We start from the raw sequence: 14757 nt of genomic DNA on the forward strand, positions 1-14757 counted from the left end.
TACTTGTCAAATCTATATAGTTACAGTTCTGAACCAGTGATGATAGCTATGTTACAGCTCGTATGACCATGACTGTGCCATGCAGTAGTGACTGTGCTATGCAGTAGTCTTGTTCACAAACGAACTTGTGAACAGGATTGTTTCAGATCTTAGATAGCTTAATTCATGAGATCTTGTACTCTGTATCTTTCTGATGAACTTTCAGTGACAACTAATTCAAGAAGAGCAAAGATCAGGTGCAAGAAGGATTATTTGAAGTCAAGCTCTATTCTTTGCGGATCCTTATCTTAGTACAATTCTACTTAGCATATATACCTTCAGTAGACCGACCAATATTGGCACTAACAAAAGAAGAGTTCATTGTTCTCTCTCTGAAATCACGTATGGCCTTAAGGAACTTTAAACGATTTGGCGAGCAGACAAACTTTGAAAGGCTTATGGGCTTGTAGCTTACTGCGTTCTTTTAAGGTCTTCGTTGAGCACATTTACAGGTGGTTCTAAGGTAATGAGGTAATCCATATGTTGTAAAAGTGTTAATTCCATCCATAAGTAGTCAAAGGTTATACTCCATCTGTAACTTTTCAACTTTCTAAGACAGTTCAAAATTCTTGGTAATGCGTCAAGATTGAAAGAAAAGGCTCAACCCTCCTCTCATTGTTCTACGTATGGTATCGCTATGTTATTCCTCTTCGCTTGGTATCACTGTGGTTATAGCATCTCAGTGGCAGCTATATTGGCATCACAGTGGTATACCATCTTAGTGGTATGATTGATCTTCGCCATTCTCATCTTGGCTGACAATAACACGGTTGACTTCTTATGTAAGATGGCATCACAACTGTGTGTATGACAGCTCAGTCAATTCATTTTAGTTCAACGATCTATATTACTTTATTACTTTTCATCAGCAGTGATAATATTCAAAAACTCTAACAGAAGCATTGAGAATGGATCTTGTTCACAATCGAAGTTGTGAACAATATGTGTAAGTTCTAGACAGTCTGATGAATTTAAGGACAGATCTAACACTTCGTCCTTGACATCTTGCGCAAAAGACTTTTGATGAAGTACAGAGGTAATTGTGTGACAAGTTTTTGGAGGAATACAACATAAAGGAATATCCTGGTTAGGAAAGGTTTCGGCAAATCGCTCATCTCAACAGATGATTTGAAACTGGATATCCTTGATATAGCAGCACTACTTATTCCTTATACAGCAGTTGATGTTATACTTCCTCAATTCAAAGGAAGATGATGAAATTCAGAAGGCAGAGAAAAGCCACTTGTCATGGTCATATGGATACAAATGGCTGGATGAGAAAATCATCCCTATTGAGTAGTTTCATGCACATGGAAGAAATCATTTAGCAAGCTCATCGATGAAAGCTAAATGACCATCTGACGTATGGCCTCAGAGGGAGCCATAGATTATTTCAAGAAGGATAACCATGTCAAAGGGTGTTGATTCATGACAACTGATTATAATATGATATCTGATGACTCTAAAAATGATATCCTTGTCTTAAGAGGCAGCATGATTGGCTGACTTTGGTGTATAGACCGAAGGATGAAGAGCAGGGTGCAGATGGCTTGATGGATATGCTCTGAACAAGCATGCTTTTCTGATGTTCAAAGGGAGCCATGATGTGTATTGAGATCCTCGCATATAAGAGGAAGCTGATATCTTCCTTTAAAGAAAGGGTGGAAGTCAATGATCTATTTTATTTTTTTATTTTTTTAATTCAGTACATTGGAGGGCCACCTAGACTCATCATTATTGATTGAGTGAGGAGATCCCTATTATCTTGGTAAGATCAAGATTATCTTTCTTCAGAAAGGAGACTTGGAGTCATGGATAGATCCTACTATGAGGATCCCGACTATACATTGAGCTCTGGTAGACTTATATCGTTCGCATCCGTAGGCAGACAAATTGTCTGCAGAAACAGAGTAGTTCTGATTTTGTCTGGTGATGTATAGGAGCGGGGCGGGCCATTGAAAACATTCGAAGGGGCTGATTTTATTTCCATATATGTCCTAGCATTTTCGCATTTGATCATAAGACTCTGAATTAGTTTCTCTGGAACGGGCTTCTTCTCAGCAGGTTTATTCTCTCTTGGTTTTTCTTTTTCTGCCCACTATTGTTGATAACAACAGAAAACACTCAACAAAAACGCAAAGCTCACTCTCTGAACACGGAATTGGTATCAAAACAGAACATAAACGCACAGCTAATTCTATTCACACTGAATTGGTATCAAAACTCAATAGAGAATTCGATGGCGAACAGGAGAATATGGGCATTGGAGACTACTAGGCTCTCTGTTTATGGGTGGGTAGACACACGTTGAATTGATGAAATATTAATTATTCAGCGAGGTTATTTGAGCGAATGTATCTTCCCTAATGACAGTTCTTGTATTTCCAGATATGTTTGGAACATCTACAGTGTCTCTGGAAGATAGATCTACAAACTCTGTTGACTCTTGGTGTTTGAGATTAACTTGATCCGAGATTGGAAACTGAAAATGTTAATGGAACTGAAAATGTGCGGTGATTTTCCACTTCGCATTATCACATGGCAGGCAAACAAATGCCATAAATTGTGTGGAAATTTTCTATTTTTACCTTACCCATGGCAGGCAATGAAATATGGGAAATTTATTCCATAAAGAGTTAATGCAAACAAAAACCAGATTCACAGACAACAGACAGCCACTCATATCATACATTTTCATGATTAATATAGATTGCAACATTGATTGCATTATTGATTGTCATGACAAAACATGCGGGAGGAGTGCTACCCACCTCAAATTTCTATTCGCTCGTTTTGGAGAAGACTAGCAGATAATCGAACCAGCGCAATTTCATCACGAAATCACTGATTTCTGCCCTGAGAATCCATGATGTCGAAGGCTTTTCATCTCAATCAGGTTCTCCATTAACAACAAGAAATGGCTGCCCTTCATAAAATAATGCGGGGTTCTAATAACTTCCATTGTTTAAACCTGGACTCTATATCTTCGCCACTCGCCTCTCTATGTTTGCAAATTCATAAATAGTTAGACAGACACTGATACCATACTCGGAGAGGCGCTCATACCGCATTTTCAAGTCCAGAAATCAGGTTTATGATGAGGCAATTTAAGACCTGTAAATGGGTGCAAGGTGGGCTTTGGAGGCAAATTTGAAGAATCTATATATTAGAATTGTGAGTCCTTATGAGGGTTACCAATTTCTTACAGCGGAATTTGGGTTTAGTGGGTTTTTGGCCCAGATTATGAACTAAAGCTCTGATACCATGTGTAGGAACCTAAATCCTATTATTAGAGCCTTTACTTCGTTATACACTAACATATCTATTTTCCTGTTAATTTATAAATAATAAAAGGAGCTTGCTGACCTTTTCACATAGCTTTAAACATTTAACATCTAATCATTTTATCATAAGCAACATAAATTAAGGTGAGCATTCCATTGATATCAACTTAACAAGAGTAGTCCATGGAAAAATACCTGTTCCGGCGGTTAATGAAGATACCTTTGTCTGATAGCTCCAGTTGAATGCTCCTTCTGGCCGACCCAACCGGATTTTACCTCCCAGCCAACTAGGAAATAAATTCCTAGCCCAGGAAACCTCCACAGGTTCCCTAGCCCTCCGTGCCCAAGTCCAACCAGATATAGTGTGTCCTCAAGAAGAATGTGCAAAACTAGATAATGATACTTTCCTCCTCTCAAACCCAAGAAACCTCCACAGGTTTCCAAGGTCTCCCAAAAATCATAACAAGGCCAAACAATCACAACCAACCCCCACAATCCTAAGCAAAACTTCAACTCCCCTTTTCTTCCTTCCCCCTTCCCTTTTATACCCTCTTTCCTCAACCACCTCTCATTAATGTCATTAACTCTCACCCATCCTTGGTTGACTTCTCTTCTAAGCTAGGTGTACATTTGGAATTGTGATATGAATATAAAATTGAGAATTTAATGGGAAAGGATCATGTCTTCTCCCAAGTAAATCTGAAAAGTACATTTGGGAATGTGAAGTGTAATTACATGGGGAGGACCATGTCTCCTCCTTAGTAAATGTGAGGGTACATTGGGGAATGTGAAATGAATAAACATATATTGATGATAAGATGGAGAGGACTATGTCTTCTCCTTAGTAAATGTGAGGGTACATTGGGGAATGTGAAATGAATAAATATATATTGATGATAAGATGGAGAGGACTATGTCTTCTCCCAATTAATTGTGAGGGTACATTGGGGAATGTGAAATGTGCTTACATGGAGAGGACCATGTCTTCTCCTTAGTAAATGTGAGGGTACATTGGGGTATGTGAATGAATAAATATATTTTGAATTAATGGAAGGAGACCATATCCTACACAATATTCAAATTGAGAAGGTAAGTGGGGAATTTGAATAATGGAAATCATAAATTTATTTTAGACCAATATTTCTCAATATTTTCAGATAATGTAAATATTAACACAATTTGTAGGATATGGTCAAATAGATGGCTACTTGTATAAGATGGGGTTTGTCAAGAGTAACGCGGATCTGAATCTATACTATCTGGTTGTAGAGAATGAGCCACTTATCATAGTATTATATGTGGTTGATCTCTTTCTGACAGGATCATCAAGACTCATTGAGGACTACAAGAAGAATCTAGCCACAGAGTTAGATATGAAGGATCTAGGACGAATGCACTACTTCTGAGGGTTGGAAGTTTGGCAGCAGAAAGGAGATATCTTCCTTGGGCAAAGGAGGTATGCTACAGACATCCTAAAAAGGTTCGGGATAAGAGACTTTAGACCTATGGCTAAGCCAATGATCACCAATTGGAAGAAGATTGATGCATCAGAAGACAAGGATGTCGATCCCACCCTATACCGATAGCTCATAGGGTCCCTAATGTATCTGGTCAATACCAGGCGAAATATTTGCTATGCTGTCAACACCCTCGATCAGTGCATGGTGGAACCAAAGAGGGCACATTGGGCAGCAGCCAAACACGTTCTCAGATATTTACAGGGAACAGTTGATTATGGGCTCTTATACACCAAGGGGAAGGATATCAGGTTGAGTGGATTTACTGATGCAGATTGGGCAGGAAGTTCAGTGGATCAGAAAAGTACCTCTGGGTACTATTTCAGCATTGGATTAGGAATGACCCCTGGTGTAGTAGGAAACAGAAGTCCGTGGCTCTAAGCTCATTTGAGGCACAATATATGGCAGCAAGCACAGCGTCGTGTGAGGCCATATGGCTTAGAAAACTACTAGTGAACCTATTCAGAAGAAACATGGAGGCGACCAGGATCATGTGTGATAATCAGAGTTGCATCAAACTGTCTGAGAATCCAGTATTTCATGATAGGTCGAAACATATTGATATCCATTGTCACTTTTTTAGAGACTATGTCCAACGAGGAGCTGTACAGTTGAGCTACAGTTCTACAGGAGAGCAAGTGGCAGATATCCTCACCAAGGCCCTTGGAAAGTCAAAATTTGACTATTTCAGGGAAAAGATGCAGATGGTAAAGAACCCCTTTCAGAAGTAGTGTGTTAGCAGCACGAATGAAGAGGGAGTTGCAGTGCAAATGTAGTGTTGGGAGAAAGGACCAACAGCAGCACAGACGCAGAGGGAGTTGCAGTGCAGATACAGTGTTGGGAAAAAGGACCAGCAGCAGCACAGATGCAGAGGGAGTTGTCGTACAAATGCAATTTTTAGTCCATTTTTCAGTCCATTTTTCTTTTTATCTTTTCTTTTAGCAATATGACAAACTTCTCTAAAATTCTCGATGCTCCCTTTTTCTTTCTTCCACAGAATCGAATGGTTGGTTTTTCAATAGATTGAATGCTCCTTTATATATAGCTTCTTCAAAGGTGGATGCATCCTTTCATTAGGCCGACTTGAAGATTGAAGAGGCCTACTTGATAGGAGGCAAAGTTGACTTGATGGAGAAGAGACAAAAAATAAAAATATTTTTTCTTTCTTGACATAGGGAGCCCAAGAAGGGTCTTTTACATAATGATTTTTGACTTTGACTCAATAAAACCTAGAGCACACAATGGGTACTTTGACATATTGACCATTGACCCAAGCATGAAACCCATGCTTTAATAAGTCAATTTTTTTTACAATAAAATTTATTTTTCCTTTTAACAAATATATTACATCATGACTCAAATACAATTATGAAGACCGACACTAGTTACATTCTTGAATACACCCCTCCAGTGAGGAAAAACTACCCAATTTGTAAGCTATTTTTGAAAGCTGTCTAGGTTAGGCTGCAGCGAAATTTCTCAACGCAAACATAATCATTGCTGCGAAGGAAAAGGTTTCCAATGATAACAAATCTAGGCAAAGAGAATGGAACATCTGTAAGTGACCTAGCCTATCTGTGAATACACAACCCTTTGTGAGTTGCCAACATGTTGATGTCTAAAGCCTTTAAGGCAATGCTTGTGAAAAAATAATGGCCTTACAAAAAAATGTTTCAGTTCATTCAAAGGGAGCATTGAAGATATAATGGCCTTACAAAAAATGTTTCAGTTCATTCAAAGGGAGCATTGTAATTATCTTCCCGTAACTTAATTATTTAGTGCTTTGTGTGGCAGAATTTTTTTCTGAACAGGGCCATTATTTGAAGTCTATTCCTCCTACTCATTTTTACAAATACATCAAGTCTTTCGACTCTCATCTTCCAACTTCCTTTCATTAATTTTGTGGACTCTTCCACTTGTCATCATGTAAAATGCTCTTCAATGCATTGTTACATTTAACTTGGGATCTCTAATATTCGATACTTTCTGGGTTTTTCTTTCCATAAAACCTTTCAAAATCCAAAAACAACATTGTGTCGCTCAACCAGTTTTCTTCCCTTCAACCAGGATGGACAAAAATAATTATTTGCTAGAGTTTCATTTCTTTAAATTCGAATATGTTATCGCTATTTCATTGAATCACCATTCATTAGTGGTATTAGTTTCCTAGTATCATGGTAAGTTTATGTTATTTTTTAATTTATAGAGTTTCCCTTATTTGTCCCTATCTTTTGTCTTTCAATTTATGTAGTTTCCCTTATTGCTCCCTAATTTTATCTTCTTCATTTTTCAATACACAGTGCACACACACTTTTGCAACGTGTCTCTCGACTCTAAACAAATGTCTCATAGTCAGAGCCCAAAAGAATCCCCTTTTATCTTCATCTTAGGCAGCTTTTTAATTAAGCAATCCGATAGATTGAAATTCTAAAAAAATTGCATAATGTGTTTCTATGAAACTGATTCCTCTTTCCGAAGGTACTGTTTTCTTATATAGTCATTATGCAATTTACAAATAAGTCGAATGTGTTCAGTATTTTGAAGATCTAAAAATATGCACACCCAGTGCAGTATCACATTATAAACATGCACACTAAAATTAATATGAATGCAGAGGCCTCACTCTGCATCATGCCGAAAAGACAATACCTGAGTTTCTTTGTTGAAAGCTCCTGAAGGAAGAAACTAGAGAAGGGCATAAAACATTGCAATATATCCTCAAAGGTAGGCTTTACAACTAGTGATTCTCTTGAAAATTCAGTCAAAATCCATTGAGCCAACAACCTTACTAGCACCATGGTTAACATATGTAGAACAATATTGCTACAACATACAAGTGTATCCACACAGACGCAGGTGTATAATAGCAACAAGAAATAACTGTATCAGCACTGACATTAATAGATGGTAACAACGTTTGGTGTTTTACAACATGATAACCTACTTTCCATTATCTTGTATATGACCCTCCCTTAGATGTTTTTGGCCAAAATTACTTCTATGACTTTGTTTGCATCAATAACATTGACAGTTTGAGAGTGGAAGATAATAAGCTTTAGAGTTTTTTGTCAAAAAAGATAGTTGCACACTCTAGGCCTGCATATAAGAAATGACGTAATCTCATTCCCTTCACCTGTTTCTCCACAGAGATGGACACATTTCTTGAAATTGACCGCTTATTGTCTCTAAATATTTTTATACAATTTTCTGACATATGCTTCTCATTCATACATGCCAGAAAAAGATGGTGTGGAAAGTCAGGCTTACCGTGATGACAAGGTAGAATACGAAGCTTCTGGCCAACCTCGTAACTTTCTAGACAGATTGCAAATGTATCAGTTCCACTTATATCTCGTGTTTTGAATGTAACAGCAGGAAGAGCCTTTACTTCACGACTACTCAAGCCATGTGCCTCACGATTCAGTAAAAACCTTGAACTGAAATGTCGAATCCGGTACCTCCGGACAAAGAAAAATGTCAACAATACAGCTGATACTGCAAGAAGCGATAAGAAAGACACTGCCATCATTGACCAAGCAGTGTTTTCGAATGCTGGCAAAATATAGCATACTGTATCCATATCCTTTACATATTGCAGAAGAACATTTGCAGTTTCCTTCGTCACAAATACAGCATGGATATGAACGCCAGCAGAATCTCCTGACACTGAACCCAAAATAATTATACAAAAATTCTTAATAGAAAGAAGTCAAGGCATCTATCATTCAATATTTGAGATAAAATAGAGATATAAACACAAAAAAGAGAACTTAAGCATATAACCATGAGGGTAATCATGAAGACATAATAAGACCTTAATTATTTGCATATTCAATACATTTATCAACTTGCATCCCATTAGCTTGTAAGTATTCACTGTATTTTGAGCAGGAAAATGCGAAGGGGCAAAGGATTTGACCATGAAAATAATACTAAAACAATGATTATCGATAGGGCATATGCAATATGCTCGCAAATGAAAATCCAACGAAAGCCATTCAATGATTCATTTTATGTTGAACAACAATGGAAAGGAACAATCAACCTATGCTGCAGGAAAAAAAATTACAGACTGTGGTTGTTTTGATGAATAAGATCCTTTTCAAGCTTTTACCCCTAAAACTATGCAGACTGATAAATTACTAATTACATGAAAAACTGATTGCCAAAGTTGAAAACATCAAAAATAAAAACAGAAGTCCAATCATGACAAAGATGGCTAAGTGTTAAAAAGTATAACACAAAACAATTTTGCGTAATATGGTGAATGGTCACCATATTTTCGTGACATAGAATGCAGTAAATATTAAGCTTAGAAGTTAGGAGGTTAAACTACCATAACTTATATGTGTTATAAATATAAGAATGACATTATGTGAAGTCAAAAGTGGTATATGTATGTTGGGTAGCCTATCTCAGGCCGCTGTGAATGTATTCGCTGCAGCAATAATATATAAAGACATTGATTATTTCTCCATATTTAAACATGATGATGTGTATGCAGTGTGCCCAAAATTTATAAAAGGAAGGCCGGAATGGCAGTAAAAATTAGTCAATGTACAAAAAATTTTCTTTGGTATATGTTAATTTCTTAATTATAAATATTATTTTAATTCTGAGCAATTATTTATACCAGAAAATATTTCTGCAATTACTAAAGGTAAACACACTGAAATTTTTAACAGAAAATTAAATAGCAGAAGTACACACATAGGAAATAATTCACACAGCAAATAACCACCAATTACTCTTCACTTTTATTATCCAAATAATGGGGGCTCCCTTACTGGGAAAATGGCCCACAGAGAAAATATAACATTTTTACAGCAAAATTAAAACTGGCAAATCTGCCCTAAAAAACCCGATCTCTACCCAGCTGAATTTTCCTCAACTCATGCATGTTGATTTTTCAAGTGCAATAGATACAAGCACAAATTTCTGAAACACTGATAATTACTTCTAATGGTGTAGATCTTCTTTTAACAATTCCAATTTATGATTAAGCAATTACACTTTAGAAATTCAACCATAAAAGCATAAGGACAATAAACATCACAATGCACAAAGAAAACACAAGATTTACCCTTGGAAAACCCACTTGGGGGAAAACTCAGCTACTTTTTCCTTAGAGAAATTCTTCAGTTCAACAAGAGATACACTTAATGCAGCTAGTCAACTATGAGGTCAAACTGACCAACAATGCTATGGTCAAATCTGGTCAAGCAGCCCTCTTGTCAAGTCAAACTTCTGCCCTCTCTGATCTGCCTAAGCCAAATTTCGGTCTCGCAAAATATGCCCAGAAACTCCACCCTGCTGCCCAGAATTTTGGTCTTGCACTAAAGATTCGTCTTGCACTACAAGTTCGTCCTGCAGCACCAATTCGTCCTGCACTACAAGTTCGTCCTGCAGCACCAATTCGTCCTGCACTACAAATCCATCCTGCAGCACCAATTCGTCCTGCACTACAAATCCATCCTACGCTTTCACCGAGATGCCCAGAATATTACTTGTCTTGTGTGAAGTCGAATGGTACAGTGTAGAGGAGGTTGAATGCTCTATATATAGTGCTTTGCTTGTCCGAATGGGTGTGTCTCTTCAATGGGGTCTACTTGACTTGACAAGTTTGGAGCCAATAATTCAAATTTTAAATTTCAAAATTTTTTCTTTTAAATCTGACATGAAGAACATGTCTCCTATTAATTCTTTTAAGGGCTAAACAATGAAAATGGCATGAAAAACATGTCTTACAAATTCTTTATAAATTACAAGGGCTAAATATAAATTATGAAGACAGGCCATAGCTATAACATTCAACGCTCCCTCTTAGCTAGAGAGGTATTCATAATGGCTAGACAGATGTACTTTTGTTGACAAATTTCTCTAAGAAAAAGGTTACAACAAATCATCACCATAATCTGGTCACAATTGAGACACATGGTAAACCAATAGCATCAACCAATTACCATAATTGAGCCAAACAACTTTGACACTTGGTAAATCAACAACATCAATTTAAGCACCATAATTTGGGTCAATACCTCCGACTCAAAGACCTTTCCAACGAGCTATCCTGCACCTGATTCTGACACTGGGAAGGCCTCCAAAAGCCTCCTGCAAAAGCGCGACCCGTTGAGCCTGGCGCGCGACCCGTTGAGGGCGCGCGACCCGTCAGGGCACCTTCAGCAGTGTAAAAATTACACAGGCGCGTCCCGTTGAGGGCGCGCGACCCGTTGGGCAATGCACGCGACCCATCAATGTTTCCTCCACAGAAAATTACCAGCAAGCTGCCAAGGAGCCACAAATTGCCAAATTTTGCAAGGTAGGCCCTCCATCATAAACAATTATTGCTTGCTACAGTTCAAGAAGGTCATGATTGTATTTGTAAAAGTCTCCATTTGCAACTGAAAGTCTCCATTGTGCTTTTGGTTTGAAGTTGTCAAATTGCTAGGGTTTTATATGCTGTTTTGAGGTATCCCATTGTTCTCATTTTTCTTCAATCTCCCATTTCATATTCCTTATAATTCTATGTAAATTTCCCTTCCAAATATGTGAAAACCCTAAACCCTACCCCTTTTTCCCTAAAAAATGAAGAATCAACCCCTAACCCTACCTCTCATTATACCCATGTAAACAATGTATATAATTATGCATATGCAATGATTTTTGCAATGTTTTTTCCCTTGAATCCCTGTTTTATATATTTATTCCCATTTTCCCTTTAAAAGTGTCCCTCCCCTAACATTTCCCTCGTGCTCCTTGTCCCCTTAAAACAGCATTTTAATCAGCAGTTTTCAAAGCAGAAACAGCAGTACATTTCAGCCACTTTGCTCTTGAAACCATGTCAGAAACCGAAACCGACTATGAGCAAAGTGATGACCGTGAGTCAACACCAGAAGTTGAGCCTGCTCCGGAACATGAAAAACCACTATTGGGCCCGAATGCATGTGTGCAAGGCAAAGATGAAAATGTTCCAAAGGCGGTTGGCCAAGGCACAAAAAAGGAGAAAGAGGCCCGATCCCCTCCATATCTTGCCCGAGGCTTCACTGAAGGACCAAGGCACTAAATAGCCCAGCCACAGCACAAATCCCAAGAAATTTTGAACATTTTTGGTCAATTTTGATTTTTCAGGCAATTTATAGGTTTTGTCCATTAACGGGTCTCACCCCCCGCGCGACCCTTCATCCTGGCAACTCCATTTTGCAAAAACTCAGCATTTCCAGATTTGTCATGAGAAGTTACATATGCTCATAAATGGACTTGAGATTTTATGAAGTTTTGGGCCTCCAGAAAGTCAAAAAAGGAGCAAAAAATGACTTTCTACCACATTTTTGAGACACAGAAAGCAGTCTTGGGAGATTGCAATTTTTGAGGGGCAAATGACCACCAAATTCAGAAATTCCAGTTGGGTTGGAAAGTAGACTCACAGACCTTTCGAACAAGCCTACTATTGCTCAATTTGGACACCTGGAAGTGCCCCAAAATTGGTCCCAAAGGCGCGCGACTTGTCAGGCAGAGGCACGCGACCCGTCAGGCAAATTTCTCCAAATTTCAGTGTACAGCTCAGAAAAACGCAGTTTGACCCTGTTTGACTTTTTGGGGTGGATTATTATCCTCTTTGATGTAATTAATGTACTTTTATGACACTTTTACACTTGTGTACATCTTCTAGAAGATTCATTCATGAGATAGGTGAAAATTAAATGAATGAATTGGTTTCCTAGCTTACAGAGGCAAGTTGTTTTGACTGCCTAGATTTTAGTGCTTAGTTTAGAATTAGTTGAAACAGCTCCTAGAAGGATGAGCTCGACCCCTAGAGGCAAGGGAAGAGGTTGGCTTACCTATATTATGATTTTTCTTAGTCATTTTCAGGGGTTGGAAGGTTGGACTCTTGAGGGAGAAGCTATCATTGTATTATTCATTGTATCTCTGCAATTTTTGGCTAAGGAAGACCAGGGTTTTGCATTCTTTTTTGGGATTCTTATGGTTACGTGTATTGATGGTGTGTTTCTCTATGTACCTGTAAGTGTGTTATGTGAATCATTTCCTTTCTTTTCCTTCTGCACATTAAGCAAACGAAGTGTTGAAGTAAGAATTCATGATTGTCATGCTCTGCTTTTAAGTTTGTTTAATTTCAATGTTTTCTACTGTTTAAGGAGAATTCAAAGTTATTGTTTGCTCTCCTTAGCTCCTCACCTGTCATTCCTGACCATCCACCTCAATCAAATGCATCAATATTGTCTCCTACCTCTCCCTAAAGAACCCCCTGCAGAAACTGTGTCCAATCCCTGCACCCAAAATTTCCATCCCCTCAATTTGCCACCAAAAACCCTAAAAACCCCAAATCAACCTTTTTGATCAGTTTACTAGCCTAAAATCAGTGTTACCCTATTGGTCATCTCATCCATTGAAGATTTCACCGAGATAGACCGGAGAGAGCCCTCTCCAGCCCCGTAGGGCTAGCTACGAGGCTAAGTGGTTTGATGTTGCCTTGAGGTTTACCTTTCTCAGCCTGAGGTGAAATTTCAAGCTCTAACAGTTTTCACTACCGTTTGACTGTGGGAAATGACCACCCTGAACTAGTTAGAGTACCAAGAGGTGAGACACCCACCAGATCATGGTGACTATTTGAATAAGTACAATCATTTACAAGGGCTAACCAAAGTTGTGGTACACATTTATGATGATGCTCATGTAGGTCAAGGGTATTGACTTAGATAAAGGTGTTATCGATGAGATTTACCTTTGTTTTAGAAAGATCATGTACATAGAAAACATTTGGATAATCATTATGAATACCTACCAAGTTAAGAGGGAGTGTTGAAGAATGCAATTATTGTCAATATTCATAATCCTTGATGTATTTATAATATTATGTACAAACACGAAAGAAAATGATATTTTAAAACAAAATAAGGAAAATTAAAAGAAAGGAAATCAACGAGAAAACCTAAAATTAAGATCTTTGATAGTCCATACTATGGTAAATAACATATTTACTATCAGTTATTACTCGTAATAATTTAAGCAAGTATTTTCATAAAATATGTAATAGGAACAAAAAGTAAATAAATGTACTTACAAAGAGTCACTCACCGCCATTATTTACGTGATCTTCAACACTTTAACAAATATGAGAGTGTGAAAACTTACTAGAATCTAATTTACAAAGATATATGATTTTATTTAAGAAACATGTCTCTTGTATATATTGGGTATTAAATACACTCGAACCTTTTCATTTTACAAAAGGACTTATCACACACATATCTCTATCTCTCACACATTGTGATAAATACATTTTAATTTCATGGTTATTAGTTGAATTTCTGAAGTGTGATTGTTTGATGAAGATAAAAGAAATATAATCTATATTCACAAGTAATTACCACGATTCATAAATAAAGTAGTTGTATCAATCGCACTGAAAGATGAACAAGAGAGCAAACTGAGCAAAACAAAATGCCAAAATATTTTGCAAAAATAATTACAAATTGCATGGATTTCCGAAGATCATTGTGAGTGATAGGGATACCAAATTTAAAGGAAACTTTTCTAAAGCTTTTTTCAAACAAATGCGGACATCCCTCAACATGAGGTTAGCATACCACCCCAAACATGTGACCAATATGAAATTGTCGATAGATGTTTGGAAGCATATCTCTGTCATTTTGTAAGAGATTAACAAAAAAATGGTTTGAATAGTTACATCTAACACCATGGTGGTAGAATTCCACTTATCACGTTTCAATAAAACTAATGTCATCTCAATCTCTCTATGATTATACACCCCCTAAATGGAAAGAGTTAACCATAAATAATATAAAAATTCCAACAATAAAGAATCAATTTGAGGATAACTAAAAGGTTGCTCGAACACTAAAGGAAAACTTAAATATTGCAAGAAACCGCACGAAGTA

At 37.4% G+C, this 14757-nt stretch overlaps 1 protein-coding gene across 1 annotated transcript; it reads right to left on the minus strand.

Moving 5' to 3' along the window:
• Positions 1–7895: 7895 nt before the first annotated feature.
• LOC149159210 (receptor homology region, transmembrane domain- and RING domain-containing protein 2-like) lies at positions 7896–13939 on the minus strand. Its single transcript, XM_089434230.1, has 3 exons — positions 13934–13939; positions 10150–10315; positions 7896–8506 (listed from the first exon to the last, which is right to left on the minus strand). The coding sequence occupies exons 1-3, from the start codon at positions 13937–13939 to the stop codon at positions 7896–7898; spliced, it is 783 nt and encodes a 260-aa protein (XP_089290356.1).
• Positions 13940–14757: the final 818 nt, after the last annotated feature.

Source organism: Pinus tabuliformis, chromosome 5_2, assembly GCF_031772625.1.
Source record: "Pinus tabuliformis cultivar Carrire ecotype Pingquan chromosome 5_2, CPIR1, whole genome shotgun sequence".
Classification (NCBI taxonomy): Eukaryota; Viridiplantae; Streptophyta; class Pinopsida; order Pinales; family Pinaceae; genus Pinus; species Pinus tabuliformis.

Bases quoted from the DNA above. Each gene is read 5' to 3' on its own strand.
- LOC149159210 (XM_089434230.1), bottom strand. The intron at 8,507-10,149 runs GTGGAGTTTCTG...TTTTGGGTTCAG, and splicing joins CCAAAATTCTGGGCAGCAGG to TGTCAGGAGATTCTGCTGGC.